General features: G+C 42.9%; 1 protein-coding gene and 1 pseudogene across 14 annotated transcripts in view; both read right to left on the minus strand.

Moving 5' to 3' along the window:
• Positions 1–25689, minus strand: part of CACNA1C (calcium voltage-gated channel subunit alpha1 C) — a 664664-nt gene that overhangs the window by 184297 nt on the left and 454678 nt on the right. For 13 of the 14 annotated variants that reach the window (XM_037064774.1, XM_037064760.1, XM_037064762.1 and 10 more), the window contains exons 6-8: positions 25072–25230; positions 15914–16110; positions 4284–4387 (exon numbers count right to left, since the gene is read on the minus strand). In XM_037064774.1, coding sequence (XP_036920669.1) covers positions 4284–4387; positions 15914–16110; positions 25072–25230 — 460 coding nt within the window. Of the gene's footprint in view, positions 1–4283; positions 4388–4685; positions 4790–15913; positions 16111–25071; positions 25231–25689 lie in introns of all 14 variants that reach the window. The other variant, XM_037064773.1, reaches the window with a different exon arrangement.
• LOC119000029 (uncharacterized) lies at positions 20150–20277 on the minus strand (annotated as a pseudogene).

A 25689-nucleotide genomic window follows, 5' to 3' on the forward strand; every position in this document is an offset into this window, starting at 1 on the left:
GACAAGCTTTGTTCAGGCATGAGTTACAGGGCTGTTGGCCATAAGTTCGATGTTAACAAATCCACACCATATATCAAATAATGTGTATTTAAGTAGAAACACACAAAATACAGGTTATGTACTGATCACTTGATAAACATGTTGCGGTCAGAGACTCGCAAGAACCTAACCTTGCATTTCTCCTAAGAGCGTGTTCAGTATTTGATATTCAGCATTTGTGGTGACTTCACAGAATAATGAGAATTGACCGTCTATGTTGCCATCTCTTCTGCTTCCACCTTCAATGCACGCATGTCCTGGACTTTCTCCTGCTTCCTTCTGGACCTGCACATTGTGCCATGGTCAAGTTACGTTCTCAGGCTATAAAATGCCTGTCTACCAGGCTTTTTGGGGGAGAGAGACATGCCCATTTCTCAGTGGGCAGAACTGGATGCATGTCCATCAAAGAAATCCTGGACCACTTGTCAACTGAAAACACATGCCTGGGGCCCTCTGTTCACAATCACTTAAAAACAAAAAGTGACTGGATTCCAGAGTCCAAAGACTTTCAACTGATTACAGCTTTCGATGCAATTTCAAAAATCTCATCGTCATTGCCATTTTAATTCTGATAAGCCAGAGGCTGAGATTTCTCAAGGGGAAAGCAAATATAACCTGATTCACATCTGCGTAACACCAGGCCTGTGGCTTGTGAGGATCCACAGGTAATGAACATGGAAGCACTCTGAAAAAACCCACGAGATGTATATTCTTTACACTGACTCTATCATCTGGACTTGTGAGGAACAGTGTTCTGGGTATGTGAGTATTCCAGGTAAAAGTTACCTAAAGGATCCTCTGATGACCAAAATTTTGGATTTCTACCTTTAAATGAAAGCTTTATGGACGGTTACCTTCCCTACATTCATGAGTAGCAAGCTCCAAGAACAATTTAACATTTTCTTGGTGACTGAAGGATATAATTTGAGCATGAGTTTCTGTGCTGGGCTGTAAAATATTATTCTTAATTGAAAGCTGTGGGTATCATGCCCCCAGCCCCAGAACGCTCCAAGCTTTCAGTGCTGCTTAGTTGGGGGCTGCTCTCTCTGAAGGACTATTAAGATCTGCAGGCTGGCAGCCCTGGGGTTCATGGCCCTGCCCACTGTGGCTGTCAGACTGTGGCTCTGCCCCTCTCCTCTTGGGACTCTTGCTCCCCTGGCTGTCTCTAGGAGAGTGACAGGGGCCAGTGCTGCTGCCTGCTGTCCCCCTTCCTCACTGTACCTTCCACTCTTCATACCGCCCCCTTCTGGACTGTAATTTCAGGACACAGGATTAACCATCCAAATTGGTTGGAGGACAGTATAAAACAGAGGTCAGAAATAGAACTTATGGGTTCACAATGCAGGGTTTAATCCTGGACCCTTCATTTTTTGCCTGTTAGAAGTGAGGTGGTTTCTCTGTATAAACCTCACTTCTCTTCTTTGTTACATGGAGATATGAATAGTGCCCAGCTCATAGGGTTGTTGTGAGTATGGAATGAGCTATTCCATTAGTGCTTCTAGCACAGTGCCTGGCATGGAGAGTGCTGGTTACCATTAATGCGTCATCACCGAAGTGAATTTCATGGGGTTCTGAGACTCCTGAAAGCTCCTGAAAGGTTGGCTGAACCAGGAGACTAACTGATGAATAAGTGAGAGTTTTGCTGCATTTTTGTGGTCCTGCCTAATCAAGACACTGACTCAAAACCAAAACTGCCACCCCCAGGTAGTTAGCCAGCAGGAGCCAGAGTCCAGGTTTGTCACTTAATGGACTCAGGGTGGCCTGCTCAGACTGGCTGGCCCTCTTGACAAGTTAGAGAAAGGGCTCCTTAGCCCAGGAAGGGGAGCTGCTCCCCCATGGACACTTCTCCACCCAGGCAGAAGGTGTGCTCAGAGGCCCAGAAAGCCTTAGATGTTCTGCTGGCCATTCAGAGCTTTGAGCAGCAAGCTGCTGCTCCAGGAATGGGTCAGGAGCAGGTGCTGGGAAAGTCTCCAGGAGAGCAATGTACAAATTCAAGGACTCTCAGGTGCTGAGGTCTGAGGGGCCTGGCATTTCTGTTCAGAGTAAGCACACATGTGAGTATTACTACTTGCAGGCTTTGGGCTAGTGTTTTTATACACCCCTCTCCCTGGGACTGGGTCAGGCCAGGACATAGTCTCCCAAACGGCTTTTCTCTCACATCAGCAGCTGCTGTCATTTCATTTCTCTGCTTTGACACCACCCGGAGGATGGCTTTTCTTGTGGGTCCAAGAAGGACTGTGGGAATGTAATCTGCTTGAGGAGGGGCCTCCACAATCTGGTTCCTACTCTCCAATCAGATTCTGGGAATGGGGTGAGGGGTGGTATTTCACTTACATTTGTTTCTAATCTCTGGGGAAGAAAATGGAAATATTAGAAAATCTTCTGAAAGTTCAGAGCTCTGGCTTGTGTTACAGTTCAAGTTCATTCAATATATATCCAATGGGAAATAATGGAAAAATGGGAGCCTTTTTCTGATATTTACCAGTAAAGAGACATCATGCAAGTCACTTAACACCTGTGGGCTCACTATCCTCATCTTTAAAAGACAAGGTTGGAGTAGTTCTAACTTTTGATGGTTCTATACACTAATCCCAGTTATGACAGGCACCAAGTAAACAGTATCATTGTAATGATAATGCCATTATCGAGCACTTACTGTAAGCTAAGTATTTTACATACATGACCTTATTCTACCACCCCAACAACCTATTATTATCCTAATTTTTTTCAGATGGGTAACTAAAGTTTATAAAGGTGAAGTTGTTCAACATTATGCATCCATCAAGAGCAGATCTGGGATATCTGAATTTCTGTCTTAAGTGGGGGTGATGAGGTTGATTCTGTTCAATGCTTAAGTTGGTGATTTACATATAAACACAAGAGCATTTTCTCATGTTGGAACACAGATAGGAAAATCCTTCCACCCTCCAGGCAGCTAATCAGGGGATTGTGTTGTCCTCATCACTCCTACCCCTGAGGGAAGACACTAGTTGCCTGTATAATCTTACCTTGGCAGAGGCATCCTGTCCTCAAAACTTCTAACAAGCCACCTACCTTGGGAAAGGGTGAGAGTGGAAGCAGAATCCTCCCTTCATCCAGTCCCCAAGACTAAACCAGATAATCCTGCTTTGCTTCAGGCTATTGCAGGAGGTGGGAGTAGTTATTCCCAGTTTATTGCTAAGTAAAAATGAAGACAAGTCTTTCTCCTTATGCCTGACTTTCTCCCAGCATTAATGTCCCTGGAGATCTAGGAAAGGCTATTGAAAGTAGCTGGCCTGTCTTGAGCATAGCAGAAATAGATTGCAGCCCTCCCGTCATAGCCAAGGCAGCAGAGCATGTCACCATGAGCAGGTCACCAGGAGCATTTAGGTGGTAGGCCTTGGCATGGCTGGTATGGGCTTGGGAAGAAGGAATCGGGCTGAGGAAATCCAGAAAGGCCCCCGGTAAAGGTGGTCATCCCCAGGGCTCTTTGATGCCCTGCACATCTACTGCTTCTACCACTTTTTAAATTTATCTGAGCAAACGCCAAAACTAGGCAGGTTTTATACTTGGAGCTGAGGAGATAAACTGAAAGGAAAGTATATTCCTTCTCCTCAGTTCTCATATAATCTAGGGTTTTACACAGCTAAACGTCCTTTCCATTCAGACAAGAGGATGCCAGATATGGACTGCTTAGTCTATGATTTAGAACCAGAGGGAATGCTATTTTTAGTCTGTATTTGTTTGTCTATATTTTAAATCAAACTATTATTACTCTGGTTCAGCACTGACTAAAGGCTCTTTGAAGTCTTTACTGTGAGCCTGGCTCATACTGTGACTGACTCGAAGGGTCAGGCAATGACCAATCTGCAAGACTTATGCATATGTTGAAAGTACACAGTCTATGAAATCTTCCCTCCAGTTCCAGCTGCCAAAGCATTCCCAGCCCAAGGGATGCCATGCAACTCCTCAGGTACAAGGAGAAGCACTCTGCCTACCTGAGCAGCTGCATGAGGAAGGGAGAGGCCTGGATGAGCTGACAGGAGATAGGTGGGCCTCGGTATCTCCTGGTGAACCCTAAACCAGTGGATTAGTCCTTGTACATTTGACCCTCTGCCCAGCCAGGCCAAGGACATTCACTTCAAGGCTCCTGAGGTAGCCCCTTATCCCAGGTTCATCAGAGCCAGGAAAAGAATAAAGCCAGGAATAGCAGAAAGAGTAAATAAAATCGAAAAACCAAGACCTTTTTCCTTGGTCTTGCTTACCCGCTAAGGACACCGAGAACCAAGTTAAGTACAAAAAATGACCCTATGATGATTAGTGTAACAAAATAGATCCAGGGCCAGTCCCTTCCTACGGCATCATTGACCTGGAAGAATGGAATGATAATTAGTGAGGCGCGCACAGCAGTCGAGCATGGCCCAGCACCCATCACTGGCTCCAAACACTGACCCATGCAGCGCCAGGACCCAATCCTCTAAGTGCAAATCAGAGGCCAAACAGCCTGCCAGCCAATGGGTAAGAATTTGCGGTTGAAGGAGACCTTTCCCCCTGGTTTTCCTGGGCCTCATAGGGTCCCATTCCTGAGGATCCTGGCGATGGACAGAGTGGAACCTGGGACCTTGCTCGGCTGCATTGTAAGGAGGACATAGAAATGGTCAGCTTACCCGCTCAATACACCGAGAACCAGATTTAGAACGAAAAAGGATCCAAAGATGACCAGACTGACAAAATACACCCAGGGTAACTCATAGCCCATAGCGTCCTGCATCTGGAAAGATGAAGGAAAGTTAGGAAAGAGAGAAAGCAGAAGTGAGTCAAAGTGAGGAGGCAGGTAGAGAAGGGAGTGGAGAGAATCTGGAGGAGACAAATGGGGCTGAACTTGGTCTTTGCCTATGTGGATCATGATCCATTGCTACCCTCATATTGCATCATCTATATTCAGACTACTTTTCATGACCTTGACCTGAACTGTCAGGGACTTTGGAAAGGCTCTGCCTTAAGAGAGATCTTGTCTGGCTCTCTCTGTTGTCTTATTTTCTAGGACAAAAAATAATTTCCCTAATGTTTTCTACTCATCTGTCTAGGAAGGTGGAGTTGGCTCAAAAAAAATTTCTTCATCAAGGAACAGTTTTAGCTTATTTGGGTTTATGTGGCATTAAATCTTCTATTGCACCATGAGCTTGGTGTCAGAAGTGCCTCAGCTCTTACCGTGAGAGCCAGAGATCTGGAACCTCCAAGGGTGTGAGGGAAGGAGGCCTTCCCTAGAGGCTTGCTGCCTGGGTCTGAGCTAGCCCCAGAATTTAAAGGCAGAATGCCAGGGCTTCAAACACTACAGGCCACAAGCAGGAAAGATGGTCATTTTGGTTTATGTTTTCAGAGAATGGTTCCTACGACTATAATCACAGCCTAGATGGACACGGTCCTTACCCTGGAAACTGTGACCCGTAACTAACTGAATTATGAGACTCCCCAGGAAAGGCTGCAACCTCCTAGAGTAGCTGGAGGCCATGGTGTGCAGAACTGGTTTCTGTGGGCATTAGAGAGCCATGCATTTCCTCCCAGCTCCATGTTCAGAGACTTCATGACAGCAGCTTGAAATTGGCCATGGTGGATAGAAATGGGCAAGTGATACAGATCCACCCCCTTCCATCCTGCGGTCCCTAACAACTGGCTGTTGAACATTCACCAGCACATCCCAGGTTAGTGGGTAGACATGAAGATGAGAGTAGGGCACAGAGTGGCATTTTTATCAAAAAGAAAATTTATTCCAATTTGATTTCTTAAATCTATTTCTTCTGATGCTTTCTGACAAGACAATTTTAGCCTATATTCCAAAGATGAACCCCAACTTTGTCTTTGTAAATTTGGCTTACAAGAATCCAAATTCCTAAGTACAAAGCTTCCAAAATGGTTTACTTCGGTGGTTCTCAGAGCTGTGTCCTGCATACCAGCAGCATCACCTTCAGTTGGAACTTGTTTTGAAATGCACATATTCAGGCTCCATCCCGCAACTCTGGGGGTCGCTCTGACAACCCATGTCTTATCAAGCCCTCCAGGTGAGTCTGATGCATGTAAGTTTGAGAATGCCTCTGCTTTACGGATCATTCCTTAACTCCAAACTTTAAATACAAGGACACGGAAAATATTGTGATTTACTACATACCTCTGCTCTGCTGCCCTGCATTGTTCCTCAAAGTGGGACACAAAGACCACTAGGACCAGAACCACCTGGGAGAGATGTGAATAAAGCAGATTCCTGGGCCCTTCCCCAAGACCACAGTGGGCCTCATGACTCCGTATGTTAATCACCTAGGTGATTCTAAAGTAGGCTGAAGTTGCTGACCACCAGGTGCTTGAAACGAGTTCCAGGTGTGCTGAGATAGTGCTGGCCCCAGCCCTCAGACTCTGGGAAACCTTACCCAGCTTCCTCAGTATGCTAGACAAATATGTTCTTTGCATGCTGTAAACAAAAAAGACAAGTACGAGTGACTTACTTAATCTGACTAATTTGAAATGTTACATTTCAATATATTCTTTGTAAATTTATTACTATTTATCTGGGGTTACTTATATTTTAGTTAGAGGAATCTACCAAATGTAGTCATAGTGCAAAGTACAAACATTATGCCAACGGCTTGGGAGTCATTTCTTAGAGCTGAGTCAGGGAGGAAAAGAACAATCCCCACCTATATCTACTGAGCCATGTCAAATTTAATTCAATCTAAGAGTTATTGATCATTCCCACCTCCACACATCCTTCTCTGTTTTTTACATAGTACTTATCACTTTTTAATCTATAATTTATTAATTTATTATGTGTTTGTCTTCCATGCTGTAATGTAAGCTCCATGAAGACTGGCAGTTTTGATCTCATTTGTTCACTGGTATATCCCAGGGGCCTAGAACAATGCCTTGCATGTAGCAGGTCCCCAGTGGTTTTTTTTTTTTTTTGTGAATAAATGAACTTGATATGTGTCAGGCACTGTGGTGTAAAGAGGAAGCCCTTGCTTGAAAGGGGAACAGATGAATAATAGGTAACCACAATGCAAGGTGATAAGTGAAGTTATAGAAGTAAACATGCAGGGTTCTAGAAGCCCAAAGGCAAGAGTGGCTGCACAAGGCAGAAGAAGCAAGCAAGGAAGGGCCAAGCTGGGCAGGACAAGGCAGGCAGGAGCAGAGAGGAATCCTGTGATAGAAACAGGGCTTTCCTAAGAACCTGGCAATTGTTAAAAACAGAGCCTACAACTGGAAGGCCATCCTGGCTCTGGGATGGAGGCTCTTCCCCGTGGCTGAGCACTGAAATATCCAACACAACAGCAGCTGTGAGGAGGGCAGGGCAGAGAGTTCCATGTGTGCTGGAGCTACCCCATCACAGGGAGTCTGGGAGCCTCCTTCAGCCAGAAGGTAATTAATTATCTGAGATAAAGCTGCAAAGGAAACCAAAGAAGCAGAGGGAAGTCTTCACTACCAGGAGAAAAATAAAGCTGCACTAACACAAGGAGGAGTGAGACTGGTGAAGTGAAATTAGGAAAAAGAAAAGCATGGAGCCACGGGGTCCTTGGGAGCCATAGGGCACGTAATAGCGACTATGATGGTAATGTGATATCAGGGTCTGTATGTCATATTTTATTACGGGGAACTGTGACATAGTTCTTCTATTATTCTTGGCAGTGGTGTTGTTAGCATCCACATTGGTCCAACAAGCATTTACTGACTACCTTCTGTGTGTAAGACATTGTGTTTTGTGCCACAGTGAAAGCCACAGGGTTGGAAATGGCCCTGAGATGAGACAAGGCATCTGTGAGGAGGCTTCTATGGAAACCTGGATCCCAGATCATGTGACGCCTTTCCTTTCTCAGATTAAATTCTGGCCTTGAAAGTCCGAAGAGGTCCCTTCCTCCTCCTTAACTTATTACATCTTTGCTCTTTTGGGAGGGTGGGGAGGTCAGGAAAAACTGAAAAAAAAAAAACCCCAACAACAACTGTGGGCTCTCACTAGAGAAAATGTATATACATGTAGCCCACTGCACATAATCTCACAGTTGTTCTGGGCCCCATGGGGCAGGACAGTCTAGCCTCCTTGTTTCACACTAACCGTAGGAAAGTGCTTCCTTAATCATGGTTAGGGGGTCAGGGGGGTCAGGTAGTCTGTTCTGAGAAAGTTCCCCAGCTCTGCCTGGGTCACAGATCTCCTCACCTCCCTCAGGATGGCCAGCAGAGGCAGTCCAGGAGGTGACCTCATTCTTGCCACAGCTCACCCTCGTGGCACTGCCCCAGAGCCCAAAAGGTGGTGTGGTTTTGAATCCTTTGCTCTTGACCATTGTGCTACACTGCCTGTTTTATTAGGCTTTAAGACGAATGTTGACTACTGGAACATGTACAGAGGGTAAAAATATGAATTAAAAGGCTGTTTATATATGGAATAGTTGGATAATTTGAAATCGTTTAGTGTGGAGAAGGGAAGGGAGGGATTAAGGTCTTGTTCTAAGTGATCCTCTGAGGGCACAAATAGGTAAATGGTGAAAATTGTAGGAAGGCGAATTTCATTTTTGTTTGAGAACTTTGTCACAGGTGTTGACATGGGATCGGTTGCCTAGTAATGAACTTCCTTTTACTACATCTATTTTAACAGAAGCTGGATAAGAATGTGATGGAGATATCTAGAAAAAAAGGGGACTTGTGTCTGTGAGTTTGGGCTGGATCATCTCTGAAGTGTTGGTGAGTGGGAGGCAGGGCTGGTTGGATCCCTGAAATGAGATTTCTCCTGACTGCTTCTTCATACTCCCTCAATTTTGTGAACATTTAACCTCACAGAAAATGTGGTCCTCCCAGCCACACATCTCTGATGGGCCAATAAACCCATGGGCCTTGGAGACTTCCTTGGGCCCTTATTTAGTCAGCCCGTACTCTCCTATGTGCTGTACACAACGTGAATGACTCCCAGCATCATTAAGAACCTCAACTGAATAGAGCTACAGACCACATCACCCAGAGATATCTCAGAGTTAGCCACATGACCCATAGATATATCCTGTAGCCACAGCCATGTCCAGGAGACTCATGCTCTCCATCTCTCCCTTATTGTCTTATGTTTCTGCTTTGGTTTCACCCTTGGATATGGGATAGCTCTTTCCAGAGGTTCAAAATGGGGAATAGTAGGTGAGGGGTAAGAGGACAAAGAGAGATTAATGAGCCTCAGTGTGGTCTTAAGACCCCATCACTCCCTTACTGAGCAGTGTTCAGCAGCTACCAGAGGAGGATTCTCTGGTTTGCCTGGCTCTGGCCTGATAGGAAAGAGCCCCTTTATTTCCCCTCCTACCTTCTCTTCTTTATTCTAGGCCACCTACTTTTGGGGGCTGACTGGGTAGAATGCATATAATGCTAGGTGGCTCTGAAGTGGGGCAATGCTTGGAGTGATAGTGATGTCTTAAATCAGCTAGAATAGAGCTATTGAGGAGAGAAAGAATAAATACATTCACGCTTTCAGAAAATGACCCAGATGGCTAACATCCTTATTTAGAGGTGAAAAAGAACAGGTCCTCGTGAACCATGAAAGCTAGTTGTTTCTTAGGCCTGTAACAAAAGCAGCTCTCTGACTTTCTGAAGAAAGGCCATGTAGAGCTCTCCTGATGTCTGCCAGCAGCAGCCTTGGCCTCCAGGACCAACAGCCAGCAGATGGCCCTGCCTTTACTGAAACACATACTTCACTACTCCCGTAATCAGTGGACAAAGGAAATACTGAATGAGAAACACAGAAGACCCTTCTGAAATCAATATCTAAATCCTTGGTGGAAACCCCAGCCTGAAATGAAGGTATAGTTTTCCCCCAAAAATAGAGGGAACATCTCCTGGCCTCCATTCCCTCCAGGCTACTCTCAATCTTAGCTGATCTCCATGAGTTTTCAAATTGTGCCACCTTTTTTCTGAAAGGTTCATGGGTCAGCCACTGTGAATCTAAAAAAACTGAACAGTTCCAGTGAACACCGAGAGGCTGCCATTTGCTAACAAAGGCAGGAGGTATAAACCCATAAAGTCACAGCACTATATACAGAGTGTCATTAGAGGACAGGATTTGCTGCTGCCAAGTGCACCAGTGCAATGAGCAATGACTTGATAAGTCTGTAACCTCTACTCATGACCTCTGTCACCTTGCTTGCTGGGACATGAGCTGTCCACTCATGGGTCACTGAGTGAGCAGCAAGGCAGGCAACGGGTCTCACCTGCACCTGTTTATTGTTCTGCACAGAAAACCTATAAGTGCTGTGCAATACAGTAAAAAGCCTTGTTTGAGTGGGAAAGACACTAACAAGCTCTAGCAGAGAAGAAGGCAAGCCAGCAACATTAACGCCTCCATCTATAGTCTATTTTAAAAATCACTCAACTCATATAGGATTGTGCACTGACAACCTGGGGGAGGTTAGGAGCCCTGGAGAGTGGAATGGTAGTTCCCAGTACGACACCTGTGTAGGGGACAGCTGCCTCATAGCCAAGAAGACATGCTTGTTTGTCCTGAGCCACCACCAGGCATGGGTTAACTATGATGCCTGGGACTGCACCCCCACAGATGGCCTTTAAACACTTGGGTGAGAACACTATTTTGGGGGTCTGTAGAGAGGCTAAAACACAGTTCTTTCCAGTCTCCTGAACTGTTACAAAGCTTACTTTCCCAGGCAGAGGAGCCTTCTCCTGTCCTCCTCTTCCAGCCTCAAGGGCAGCAAAATCCCACCTTTCTCTGCTCTGTGCCCTGCAACGCTCTCTCTGCCCTCACTGAGTGTACTACTCTGTATTACTAGGACACATTTCTTTGTGTGACCTATCTCTTCAATTAGATCCTAAACTCCTTGAGGGCAGGCCTTTTCCTCCTCCTCACCAGTCCCACCCCAGGCCCCACTCGGTCCTAGGAGCATAGTAAATACTCAGTAAATGTTTGTTAAATTGAATTATTGAATACTCGTAATGACTCACCTAATACCAGTGCAATGAATGTAGTAAAACTCATTAAGTAAATAAATAATAACTTTGAGAGGTGCTAATTCCCTTTCTTAATATGTTTATGAACCAACTATTTAAATTTGAGATAACAAATGCTCTGTGTAAAGCTGGCTAAGAGGGTAACACCCTGAGGCAGATCAACAGTTAAAGACCACAGGGTCCTAACTAGGACATATCACTTTCTCTACTCTGGTACCTGTTAAAGAGCCAAGGATACTGTTTCTGGATTACTTGAGGGTTTTTTCTCAGCTCTTCACTTAGAATGACTATTAGGTCATCAACAGAATTCAGGTCTACCTTTCTGCTTTCCTGATGCCTTCAGAGTCTCATTTTCTATATTCTGTAGTTAAAAGAGAGGGCTTTTTGAAGGAACAGTGGAGTAGGGGAAAAGCAGGGTAAAACCTGAATTACAAACTGCTTGGATGCAAAAGTCCTTTGTACTAAACAAGGGATACTTCAGCAGCACTGAGACCAGAGATGAGTGGCTTTCCTCTGTGTGTGTGTGTGTGTGTGTGTGTGTGTGTGTGTGTGCGTGTGAGAGAGAGACAGACAGACAGAGAGAGAGACAGAGAGAGTGAGTGTGTGTTTGGCAGGAATAGCTTCCCAGCATGTCCAGACATGTAGTGGAATGACAAGCCAAAGTACAGTGTTGACAACTGACTTATGACTAAGATTAGAACATTACACTTTTGTTCCCAAGCTCTCCAGTTGAACCAAAAGTAATCTAGATACTACAGAAGACACTGTGTGTGATAAAAATATTTCCTTTATATAATTTCTCATTAAGTATGCTTTCTAATATTATTTGTAAGCACAACTGCTAATATTTTTAAATCAGTAGAAGAAACCAGGGGGGTGGCAATGGGTGTTGGGAAGAAGATGACCCCGATGGTGGTAGGGTGGGGAAGAGCATGAGTCCAGCAAAATATAGACTAGAGTGCTTTTTACTGTGCCGCACATTGTGCACTACTCCTAAGGCCCCTGGAGCAGAAGGGCTTCAGCAAGGGAGAAGACAACATGATCCACTTCATGAAGAATTATGCAGGTGTCTGGACTCCTACAGACCTGGAAAAGTATATTCTTATGTGGTGCCTGTTCTCACTACTGCCTCCCTTTTGCACAGCTCTCATGTGTGACCTGCTCCAGGAGCTCCAACCCCAGTTCAGTAGCCCTGTTATTCTGTTTGCCCCAAGCATGAATAGAGCTATTTCAAGTGCTGGGCCCAAAGCCAGCACTGAACAGATAACTGACTGATGTTGTTATTTAATTGTGAGCTATTGTAGCAGTGATAATGCAGAGTTTCAAACTAACCCTAATGTGAGAACCCAACATATCATTTTGATCTAGCAGCCTGTTACATATTTAGGAAGGCACATGGCTGAACCATGTAAGACAAGTAGTTGTGAATCATAAACAGAAAGCTGCTAGGGACCTTCAGTTAAAAAACCAAACACACTTGAAAGTAGAATTGGAAAGCAATGGTCCCTCCATACAACCCTAGCTTCCTCCCTGTCGTGGTCCTTCACTGCTTCCAAAGAAAGCTGGCACTTTTTATGAGATCAGTTCTCCTCCCCTAGTTCTGAAGAGGTGTAGTTTTTCTGAGAGTAAATGGAGAGGCTTTAGCTGAAGAAGCCATTTCCTGAGGAAATGACAGTCCAAACCTGAGTTTTGTCTTAGTTTCCCAGTCCCCATACCTTGTCATTTGCAGACCTCTGGAACAGAGCACTAAGTACAAGCAATATTTTAAGCTAATTGTTCAGCTTATTGGGTTCTCGACCTAGTATTATGGCCAAAGGTTGAATAGCAGAAAAAAATATCAAGTCTTACTTGACTGAGTTAGATTTTACTTTTAGTCCACCAACTCTTCAAAATCATAACAATGGGATCAAATAATGGATGTCAGAGAAAAAGGAAAACAGACTCAGTTTCTTCCATGGAAGGAGGCATGGGTTTGCTCTTTGCTACAATGACCTCCTGAGTCTCTTCTATCCCAGGCAATATCTAGTGATTGAATCAATTGCATCTTTACTGCTGTGATCATATAGTCTCTCCCTAGGATCCTCTAACCAGCTGTTTGGTGGTTCAGAAGGAACCTAACTCTGGGGTTGCCATACTTGAAAATTTGGGTTGGTCCTTCCCATGTCCTACAGACTTGTCCCGTGGATGTGAAGAGAAATGTATTCTTCTGGGTAGAAGACCCTACTTCCCCAATTTCAATGAAAACTTTCTCTCTAGAGTGGTTCAAATTCAGAGCATCAAAGCCACACCACTTGAATTCAATAGTTTAAGCTCCTGAGGGTTTTCAAACTCCAGCTTGAGCATCAGAATCACCCGAAGAACTTTTTCAAAATGCAGATACTGAGTTCTAACTTTGGATCTTATAATCCAAGGGCTTAGAAGGAAGTCTTGGAATCTTCCTCTTAGAAAGCTCCATGTTGCACTAAAGCACATGGAGAATTAAGAGTCTGTGGGTTTACAGATATAGGCCTGTAGGCCAGGAGGAGGAATGCTCAAGGGGGAAGAAGGAGGAGGGACAGAGAAGAAGGAAGGAAAAATAAAATGGCCAAAGAAAGGTCAAAGCAATTAGAAAAATTGCCTGAAAGCAGGAGCATTGGGCTGGAAGGTACTTCCATCAGGAACACTCAAGTGCAAGGCTATCTCTCAGCTTTAGGTGTGTGTGCACATGTGCATGTGCACGCATACACATACAACATGGCCAATTGGGAAAGGTGCTGGGAAAATCAGAGAGAGGCATGTCCCATGAGCCTGGGACTGTTCGTTCACCTCTGACACTTTTTCCATTTTCAGCCTGAGTTCTATCACACACAGTCCAGGGGATAAAACACAACACAGCTGCTGAAAATTGGTACTTGCATTTCTGTGCTTGTTCTCATTCCCTACTCCAGCTGTTATTATGACAGTATTTCTTTGGGTCACATCTGGCTATTGGAGTATCAATGACTTGTAGTCAGGGAAAGGGAGGGAGTGATGAAGGAAGATCACAAAAATACATCAGGGTCATCAGCAAAGTAAATTTTACCTATTCCCATCAACCCCACACCCACCCACACACTGCCACCCTGCCCTCAATCTGCTGCCATGGAGGGTGTTTCCATAGCAACTTAAAGCATGGGTTTGAAACTCACAGGATGAAGCTCCAAAGCAGTTCCATACAATCACATTTTCTGGCCCACAGGCAGAAATTGCCCATTTGCAGAAGGAGGCTTCTGTCCTTGGCTGGCCTGAGGTGTCCACCCAGGGCAGAAGCACCAGTTAGGGCCACTGGGAAAGTTGATCAGCTTTGCTAAATGAAATAAATTTGCCTAAGCCTAACAAGTTCAATTCCTTCTCTTTGTACAAATCACTTAAAATCAGTTCTTGTTCAGCATGGGCCTAAGAAATGTTTTTCCGTGTTTCATTTTAGTTTGAGGAAGGGGTGATTTGACCTTTGTCTTCTTTGGAAGTATCATCACACATCAACTGTCCCAGCATGGCTGCAGCTGTGCCACCACTACTCAACTACAATCTAGTGTGTTTCCCTAGGCTGAGATTTTCAGTCTGAACTGGATGTTTTTTAGGTTTGAATTCTCAGTACCTAGAAGCATCCCTGGCATATGAGGAATGCTTAATAAATGTTTGCTAGGTAGAGGTATTCAAGCAGGTTTCAAGTAGTCATTTGCAAAGAGCAACAAATTTCATTGCAACACTGGGATTCAGCATGTGGACTACAACATAAAAACTGGGAAAAGAGGGTTTTGAATCAATAAGACATGATGCTTATTAAAAAAAATAGAAGCTACAATATGCTATATCACATCTCTGTGCTGTTACAAAACTTTTCTGATTCAGAAAAAAAGTCAACTCTCGTTGTAGCTTTAGTTCCTTTCTATCTGGCCCCTCTGCTTGGTGGGAAAGCATTGCAGGCCCCACCCCCACTCTCCCCTGCTGTAGTGTGCAGGCACCATTCCCTAAGCAGGCTCTTATGTGGCTTTCAGGATGGCCAAATAAATTTCACTAGTTGCAAAATGCTAGGTGAGATGGCATTTTCAAGAATGGCAACAAATATTTTTCACTCAAGTGTTGGAGAACAATGCTGGATTCTGGCAAATCATGTCTCATGCTGAAATAGGAGACAGTATAAAGAATTATATTTTCTGAAGTTATTACAAATAATAGATTTAACTCTGCCAGAATAAAGATAGCTCAAATATGGTGTGTATATCTGCCTATGGGGCAGGTACAAAAATCTGGCACTTCAAAGGTTGGCAAACTAGTGTTGGCTGGTGGGTAACAAAAGGGGCATCTTTAAAGTACAACATTCATTGCTGACTGGTTGACACTTAAGAAGTACTATTTCCAAATATGTATCACATAAGCAGAAGCCTGTTTTGTTCACAGTAAAAATGACAATAATGTATTTGTCTGGACTATTCTAATATGATACAGTAAGATTAACATCAGAAATAAAAATAGCATGCTGTAATGCTACACCATTCAATAAAAATGGTTCTTTTTTAGAGAACCAGGCCTGACTTTTCTCTTTAGCCCTAAAAATTAATAATCTGTCTGTCTTTTGGGGACAGAGGCAAGATGAAAATAAGAAGAAAGGAAATCCAAGAGTGGGTGGGGGGATGAATGGCAACCTTGTTCCAGGCATCAGGGACATGCCAAAGTTTCTCACTAGAAACAGTGGAAGACACACTAAAAGATGACATTTCTCTTAGGCTGGTGGACAGAGAGAGACTCATTGTTTTGTCTTTCATAAAAGGCCTGAAAGAAATCAAAGAAATTCATCAACCTCTCCATCAAAATCATGGGAAGGATGAACAAGGAGAGTCGAGGAAAGGAAGTCATTGTAACCTTCTGGACTCCCTGCCTCTGTGTGTCGCAAGCTACGTACCCAGTACAGTACATCTGTCCAGCCCTCCATGGTGATGCACTGGAACACTGTCAGCATGGCGAAGGCGAAGTTGTCAAAGTTGGTGATGCCGTGCCTGGGCCCATCCCACCCAGGCTTGCACACGGTGCCGTTCTGACACTGCCGTCCATGGCCTGTCTCCAGAGCACAAGGGGACGGGTCGTCTTCTGCTGGGGCATCTCAAATAGCCAGGGGAGAAGAGAAGAACAGAGGGGAGGGAGAGACAGGAAAAGAAAAAAGGAGCAAGAAGTCAGGCAGGAAAGGCATAGGATAAGGTTGATGGGATAGGCACAACCACCATGGTAACAGTGATCAGAACATGTTTTCATGTGTTCCCCCATGTATGGACTAAACAATGTAAGGAACTAGGTATTCATTTTAGGCTGCTGTTGATTTAGAATGTCAGTATGTTCAATTAATTATTGTAAAACTGCATTTTAAGCCCAGTGATTGGCTTCAAAGACAGTAGGGTTATTGCACATTCTGTTGTAACATGTCAGCATCGTAGTCAAATGGGCAATCAAAAAATAATGCTTATGTAACCACTTTGAGGGGAAAATATCCTAGAAGATGATAGGGAGTCCATGTTTTCTTTTGGTGGTAAAATATCTATAGGTACTTGCATTGAAATACCAGACTTTTGAGTGAGGGTATGTTGGCTGGAAGACTATTCCACACAATTAGCCAACAGATCCCATCCAGTGGCACTTTGAGACTATATGAGGTTCCGTAACATATTACATGATACATCACCAGGGATGCAAGTCGTTTTGTCAAGGATGCCTTATTTGGATGAAGGATAAAGTAAATTCTGACTGTGGGAAAAGGACCAACTGTAGCCGTCTTTATTATGGCCCTGACCGAGCACAAGCTCCGCTGTTTACTGCAGGTTAAGTGGAACCTGGCAGCACCACCCTTGGCTCACCAGCACTCAGACCTTTCAGAATAAAGAATCATTTCCTGACCTCAACTCAAGAAAGAGTGCCAGTGGATGACAGGGAGACCACTAGGCAGGTATGGATAGGACCTTTTCAGGAAACAGTTCAGAATCTGTGGCTACAGTGCCTGGGCTAATTCTGCATGCTAGAAACAGCTGCTAAAAAGTCAATATATCAAGATGAGGTTTATATTTTTGGTGCAGAGATCATTAGTAAATTGAAATAAGATTTGATTGATCTAACAATTTCTATTATGGTATAATAATAGAGAAATACTGATGAAATCTTGGTCCCGGCTGTGGAAGGGAATACTGTAGAATTCACAGAAGTCTGTGAACTTAAGGACATTGTCTCATACTTATAGAAATTAACAGAAATAAACAGGATGGACTTCAGTTGTAACAAATAAATGATTGCCTCTAACAACAGTGAAAATATGATGCCAGAGAGAATTTACTTCTAGTTCTTCATTTAGAGACATTGAGTCACCCAGAATCTTTTCTCGTTTCATTTGTATCAAAGCAATGGCACTGTCTAGTCCTTCTGGACTGAAGACTGGTGCTTGGTTGGCTCTTTCTCGTTTTGTGGCTTCAGATTTGAAACTTTACTCCCAAGTGGAAGACAGGAAGAGAATATTAATCCTTAAATAAGAGATAATTCTTAAGAGAAAGGAGTTGAGCAGTATGGCTGGAAATATATGTCAAATTGTTTCTTGGGTTTTTTCCTTTTTTCTCTTCTTAAAAACAGCTTTATTGAAATATAATGTACATTTCTTACAATGCATGAATGTAAATGTACAGCTCAATTATTTTTAGTAAATGTGTACAGTTGTGCAGCCATCACCACAATCCATTTTAAAACACTTCCATCATCCTCCAAAATTCCCATGTGCCTGTTTGCAGTCAACCTGCTCCTGTCTTATCAACCTGATCTCCATTCCATCACTATAGCTTTGTCTTTCTAGAAATCTCATATATATGTACATTTCACCTTCTGTTTATCTATTCACCAGCGAGTAGACATTTGGACTATTTCCAGGTTTGGGCTATTGTGAATAGTGCTGCCTCCTGGATCATCCTCGGCCGGGTGCTTCAGGTTGTATGTAGACGTTTATGTGATCACTGAGGTGTACAGGTCTGCATCACTCACTGGCCCCTGAGCTGCCTGAGAAAATGAGTATCCACATCATTTCCCAACTCTAGAGGTTGGCTCCCAGGAGGGCTACTTTCCTGTAGCTGAACTCTAGCAAATTTTTGTGACTTTTGAAATCTTGAAATCTTTGAAGACTTGGATGTGAGCTTAAACAAGAGGAGGCTATAAAAGGAGGGAAACTAAAAAGTGAATACCAAATCTAAAAAATTAGATAATGAGTGCCTAAAATATTGAGAGTTTAGAGGCTGGAAAACCAAGAACTAAAGAGATCATAAACTCTGTTGTTTCCCCACCCACTCTAGTGATGGCTTTCTAGAATGATGTGTTCCATCACTGTTATGAAAGTCCTGGAATGATATGAAAGATGGGGTGAAAAGACAAGGGAAAAACAGGAGACCTGCATCTCTTTTTTTCCTGTTTTGCTTTTTAGTGCAATAAAGATGCTATTAATCTTTGTATCATGACTACTAATCTGCCATCTTTCCCTGTGTTCTCAGTTCCTGATATGAGCAGAAATAAAGAAAACGTGAAGGGTGGCAAAGTGAGTTCTGACTGTCCTTAAGAAAGGAAAACATATTTCAGGTTTTTAAAACTATTATGTTGAAAAGAAACAGCATGAAGAGGAAGCGGTCTCTAATAAAAGAGAAAGGGTTGAGATTCAGAAAGATTATCTAAAGGCTCAAGGGCCACTCTTCTATTTTAAATGTCTTGAACAACAACAACAACAAAAAGATTTGAGAACAATTAAGAAGCAGCGATGATCTGGTAAAAGTAGGTATCTATAAAAAGTACTAAATGGAACACTTAAAATATGTGAACACACACAAATCAGCAGGTCCCTGGAACATGCACTGTGAGGGAAAGTCAGCTCTAATGGGAAAATGTGTTGGTTTTCCTCTGCAGAGTCATGACATCCTAGTAGGGGAAAAGTCAGAACCTGAGGGAGGAGGAAGAAATAAAGCAATGTGGGTGGGGAGGGGAATCATCACTCTGGAAAGTCCAAGTTAAGTTTGCAGTAAAATAATGGTGGCCAGATTGGGAGAGAGTTTAGAAATGTTGTTAATGCCAACAAGACCATGAAATCTCGGGAGAATGCCAGTTGGGGGTTCCAGGAGAAATACAAAAAACAAAATCAGTTACTTTTTTAGGACTCAATTTTAAGGATTGAATAGAATGAAAGTGATTTCATTTCTAGGTTTCAGTCAGCCCGTTCTTTGCCAGTCTCAGGAGTAATTATTGTGCAGGGGGCAACCATTCAGAGTGACCTGGATCAAAGCACCACCAACCAGATGGGACAACCAAAAACAAAAAGTCTCAGCATATGGTGATGTGTCTGTGGAGGAACAAAGAAGGTGCCTTCCAGATCCCTTGAGGATTGTGGAAATAGTGCCTCTTCTGAGACCACCTCTCCAGGGATGCAAGGGCCACATACACAGAATAATGGTTCACCTGGACAGCTCCAGATCTTTCTTTATAGATTTTATGGGAAACATGGCCCAATATCCAATGTAGTCCAAAATTTACAAGCACATAAAATTCAGTCAGAAAATAATCTCAAAATGGAAAAATCTTCCACTTTGAGGAAAAATGGAATTTGGTGTAAATTTCATTAAATATTCTAACAAAGGCTGACAAGCACTTTCATATAATCTAAATTTGCAGAAAATATGCTAATTGAATCCAAAGTCTAAATTTTTTTTTAAAAAATCACCTATTCCAAAGGTGGTGCAAAACTGTCCAAAACGCACTGGGATTGGTTTCAAAGACTGCAGGTTTTTGGTTTTCTGCTCTGGCTGCATCAAGCATTTCCAGGCTTCTGTACATTTTTTCTCCTCATCAGTGTTCATCACTTTGTGGATGGAGGAAGAGGTCTTGCCAACAGCTGCACCAGGTTCTGCCAGGACAATGGAGTGGCCCCTGGATTATCATCAGATAGCAGGCTTAGGAGGGAGGAGATAGGTGAGCTTCTAATTGCACAGTGGAGAGGAAAGGCTCCTGCAGCCAAGTATCCTCAGTCCTTTTACCCAGCAGAGACTCTGGCTCCACACGGAGAGTGAGGTCACCTTCCCAGTGGAGCTGGCATGGCTCCCCACTCTGTGGGGAACACCAAACACTTCTCTAGGTGTCTGGCCTCTGACAACCTGACTCCCAGGACTGATGGCCATGTCTCCCATCCTAGTACTAACCAGGCCCAACCCTGCTTAGCTTCTGAGATCAGACGAGATCAGGTGCGTTCAGGGTGGTATGGCCGTAGACTGATGGCCGTGTCTAAGATGAGAGCCACCTCCCCTTCTGAACTTGCAGGGTGAAGGTAAAACCCACCACATAAATAATCTGATGCATCTTCTGGTACTTTTCCTGGTCCTGTTTATTATCCAAGATGGACAATAACATGGTTCTATATTGGCCACCTCGATTGGTGAGGCCAGTTCCACTCAGCCTTATCCTAAAAGTAGGGAGGTCACTAACTTTTAACAGGTGAGATAGCTCTTTCACCAGACAGTCGAGCAGTAGCACAGAGTGTCCTGTCCTGTATCCCCCTTATGTACCATGCCCACCATTCCCTTGCCATGTGTGGCCACTGAAGGCTACAACAAAGGCGAGTGACTTCCAAGCAACATTCTGGGTTGTTTACTAGCATAGGTTCTTAGAGGACTCTGCTACCAGGAGAAAACACACTTTTGCTATTTTCCCAGCAGGATGGTAGAAGCCATGTGCAGTTTGGGGAATAGTGCCCCTTCTCTGAGTGGTGTACAGACACTGGGCCACAGGGCAAGACTGCCCTCTTTGGCTGTATGGCAGGATTTTATCATTTCCCTCTCCACCACTTAGCATGTTGTTGGTGAGAGCCACATCATCACCCACTGCTGAATTGATGGGAATCTTGAGACACAAGATCCCAGTGACTGCCTGAGGAATTTGGGTCAAATGGGTCATTGATCACTTCAATACAACTACACAAACTTTAGACACATTATAGTCAGCTGCTAAACAGGACTTAGAATGAGCTCTAACAAAGCCACAAAATTATTATAAATTTATTGGCTTGGGGCTAGTTACAGATCAAACTGAAGATAAGAAAGGATTTTTTTCTTTGTTTTTTTAAAATTGATTTAATTATTTTTCAAGTTCAGTTTTCTGTCTATTACTCCCATCCCATCCCACCTCCCATGCTCCCCCCTCCCTCCCATTTCCACCCTTCTCAGTTGTTGTCCATGTATCCTTTATATATGTTCCTCTAAATCCCTCCCCTATTTCCCCTGAAATTCCCTCCCCTCTTCCCTCTGGTCACTGTCAGCCTGTTCTCTATTTCAGTGTCTTTGGTTATATTTTGCTTGCTTGTTTGTTTTGTTGTTTAGCTTCCTGTTAAAGGTGAGATCATATGGTATTTGTCCTTCAACACCTGGCTTATTTCACTCAGCATAATGCTTTCCAGTTCCATCCATGCTGTTGCAAAAGGTAGGAGCTCCTTCTTTCTTTCTGCAGCATAAAATTCCATTGTGTATATGTACCATAGTTTTTTGATCCATTCATTTACTGACGGGCACCTAGGTTGCTTCCAACTCTTGGCTATTGTAAATTGTGCTGCTATGAACATTGGGGTGCATAGGTTCTTTGGGATTGGTGTTTTAGGGTTCTTAGGATACAATCCCAGCAGTGGAATTGCTGGGTCAAAAGGCAAGTCCAATTTTAGTTTTCTGAGAAAATTCCATACTGTTTTCCATAATGGTTGTACCAGTCTGCAATCCCACCAACAGTGGACCAGAGTCCCCTTTTCCCCACACCCTCTCCAACATTTGTTGTTTATTGCTTTGTTTATGATAGCCATTCTCACCGGTGTAAAGTGGTATCTCATTGTAGTTTTAATTTGCATCTCTCTGATAGCTAGTGATATTGAGCATCTCTTCATGTGTCTCTGGATCCTCTGTATGTCCTCCTTGGAGAAGTGTCTGTTCAAGTCCTTTCCCCATTTTTTAATTGGGTTAGTTGTCTTCTTAGAGTGAAGTCATGAGAGTTCTTTGTATATTTTGGAGATTAAACCTTTGTCTGAGGTATCATTGGCAAATATGGTTTCCCATACAGTTGGTTGTCTTTTTATTTTAATGCTGTTTTCTTTAGCTGCGCAGAAGCTTTTTATTTTAACGAGATCCCATTTGTTTGTTCTTTCCTTTATATTCCTTGCTCTAGGGGACATATCAATAAAAATGTTGCTGCATGAAATATCTGAGATTTTCCTGCCAATGTTCTCCTCTAGGACTTTAATGGTGTCATGGATTATATTTAAGTCTTTTATCCACCTTGAATTTATTTTGGTGTATGGTTGTAAGTTGGTGCTCGAGTCTCATTTTTTTGCACGGAGCTGTCCAGTTCTCCCAACACCATTTGTTGAAGAGGCTGTCTTTACCCCATTTTATGTTACTGCCCTCTTTGTCTAATATTAATGGACTATAGAGAGTTGGGTTTATTTCTGGGCTCTCTGTTCTGTTCCATTGGTCTATGTGCCTGTTTTTATGCCAGTACCAGGCTGTTTTGATTACAGTGGCCTTGTAATACAGTTTGATATCAGGTATTGTGATCCCTCCTACTTTGTTCTTCTTTCTCAACATTGCAGCTGATCTTCGGGGTCTTTCATGATTCCATATAAATTTTTGAAGTGTTTGTTCTATGTCTGTGAAATATGCCATTGGTACTTTAATAGGTATTGCATTGAATCTGTAAATTGCTTTGGGTAGTATGGACATTTTGATGATGTTAATTCTTCAATCCACGAACATGGTATATGTTTCCATTTGTTTGTGTCTTCCTTGATTTCTTTCTTCAGTGTTGTGTAGTTTCTGCATACAGGTCTTTTACCTCCTTGGTTAGGTTTATTCCCTGATATTTTATTTTTGTTTTTGCTATATCGAATGGGATTTTTTTTCTTGATTTCTGCTTCTGCTGATTCATTGTTAGTATACAAAAATGCCTTTGATTTCTGGATATTGACTTTGTATCCCACTGTTTTGCCAAATTCATTTATTAGTTTGAGCAGTTTTTTGGTAGAGGCTATAGGATTTTCCATGTACACTATCATGTCATCTGCAAACAATGCCAGTTTTGTTTCCTCCTTTCCGATTTGAATGCCTTTTATTTCCTTTTCTTGTCTGATCGCTGAGGCTAAAACTTCCAATACTATATTAAATAGAAGTGATGAAAGTGGACAACCTTGTCTTGTTCCTGATCTTAGTGGAAAAGTTTTTAGTTTTTGCCCATTGAGTATGATGTTGGCTGTAGGTCTTTCATATATGGCCTTTATTATATTGATGAATGCTCCCTCTATTCCCACTTTGCTGAGTACCTTTATCATAAATGGGTGTTGTACCTTATCAAAAGCTTTTTCTGCATCTATTGATATGACCATGTGGTTTTTGTCTTTGCTTTTGTTTATGTGGTGTATTACATTTACTGATTTGTGGATATTGAACCATCATTGCATCCCTGGGATGAATCCCACTTGGTCGTGGTGTATGATCTTTTTGATGTATTGTTGGATGTGATTTGCCAATATTTTGTTGAGGAATTAGCGTCTATTGAACATAAGAAAGGATTTGATCTCAAGGGGAAAATAGTATTCATTGCATTATTTGGTATTTCTTAAAGGAAGGCTGGAACCTCAGAATTTTATCTAAAAGCAAGACCTGTGGTTCCAATATTAAAGAGCTTTTTTTAAACATGATAGTTTATTTTATACAATTACGATCCAAGTAATTTGGAAGTTCTCTCTAGAATGAAAAAGAAAGAGACTCTCCATCAAAAAAGTGAAAACAGTTGTGTGTTTATGGGTTTATAGTTTTTTATTTGTTTTTTAGGGACTGGTGGCAGTGACCTTGCAAAAACCCAATATATCCAATCAAAAAAGGTCATCCAGATCAGGTAATTCATTCTGTTTTCTGACTATGAATAATCCATTTTACTCCTTGTTGTATAGGTGATGTCCCTCTTCAGTGCCCCAGAGCAGGAGGGGTCAAATTGAATTTAATTTCTGGGCTGAATGGAAATGAGAAGCAGCAGATGGAGAGAAGTTAGGTATCTTTTAATGCTTCAAACACACTCCCCTTTCTTCACCAAGGTGCCAAAAACTAAGATGTAAGATATTGTTTGAGGGTAAAAAATCATGGAAATTTAACATTAATAACCCCTTGTTCAGAGGGTATTTTTTCCAACAAGTTTTTATGTTACACTACTTTACATGTCTGTTTAAAAGCCTTGTCAATGTCTGTTGAAATGTTTTTTAAAGGTCAAGCTGAGATTTTAGCAACTTAAGACACCCATCGATATTATACTCCATAAGTCAAAACTCTAGACCTACTCAAGGAAGCGCTTAATGAGCCAGCATTGCTTGTAAAATATATTGATTTATGGAAGGACCTTGGAGAGCAGAATCTCAAAAAGGAAAGGACTGCAGTACAGCAGTCCTGGGGAAATTGTGAGGTAGAACAAAACCTTTTCCTGGAGGAAAGAAGTTTCACTGCTGGCAAGGAGGTGATTCCCCACCCACTATCCTCCTCCCTGCATGAGACACAGGGCCAGGGATTCTGCCTTGGAATGGAGAAGTGGAAAATATTAAGAGCCAGGGAGTTAGTGTCAGCTCCTGAGGACCCAGCCTGCTGATTATAGGCAAAGCTGCCTTCCTGAAAGGACTTCTGATGGTAAGCAACACTGAAGAATCGACAGAGCAGAGATCTATAGTCCCCTAGGATAGTTCAAGATTGGCTAAGGGATGTTTCTTGAATCACACAGCTCACTTAAACAGTGTTTAGTAGTGCTGGACAAAGCTTGCATTTAGCTGTTTTAACAGAGATCAATTTTAGCAAAGACAAAAATTTCAAGAGAAAAAAAGAATACCAATCTCTGCCTCTCACTTAACCATGGTATGGAGACATGAGCACTGGAGTGAGGGGGCCTTTCCAGGTACCACTGGTCTTATGACAGCAGTGTCCCTAGATGAATGGAAAATGTGACCACAGAGTGAAGTTTCTGGAGAGCTGGCTAGCCAGCATCTTCCCTTACCTGCTATGCCTTCCTGGTTGTAGCAGGTCTTATGCATCTTCCCCATGAAGAGTTCCAGGCCAATGATAGCATAGATGATGATGACAAACAGCACTAGCAGGGCGATATGCAGCAGGGGGACCATGGCCTTGATGATGGAATTCAGAACCACCTGGAGACCTACATCAACAAATCACAGACAGCAACAACAGTGAGAACACCAGCTTCCATATGTTGAACCACTTGCTGTCTTGGAAGCTATGCTGACACAATGTCATGCAATCTTAGGAGCTGTACCAGTAATGGATTATGAACCTGGCTTTTTGGTTGAAGAAACTGAGAGACAGAGCAAGAATCTACATCTGGGGTAGCTTGACTCCAAATCTCTCCCAGCAGCATATCCAAATGAAAGGGCTGGCAGGGCTATACTTCCAAAGGGAAGAACATGTTGTTTCACCCAAAAGTATCAATTTTCTAATATCCCAGCTTAGAGATAATCTTCTCCTAGAGCAGTGTCTCACTGCAGAAAGGGCTCACTTTGACTAGAGACAGCCATGCAAGGACTTACTGATCACTTAAGAGCCTATGGCTGACCCATCTGCTATAAAACAGGTGAGCCTGGTAGTAGGAGATCAAGGG

Source organism: Sturnira hondurensis, unplaced genomic scaffold (assembly GCF_014824575.4).
Source record: "Sturnira hondurensis isolate 20B ecotype Veracruz unplaced genomic scaffold, ASM1482457v3 Scaffold0015509, whole genome shotgun sequence".
Classification (NCBI taxonomy): Eukaryota; Metazoa; Chordata; class Mammalia; order Chiroptera; family Phyllostomidae; genus Sturnira; species Sturnira hondurensis.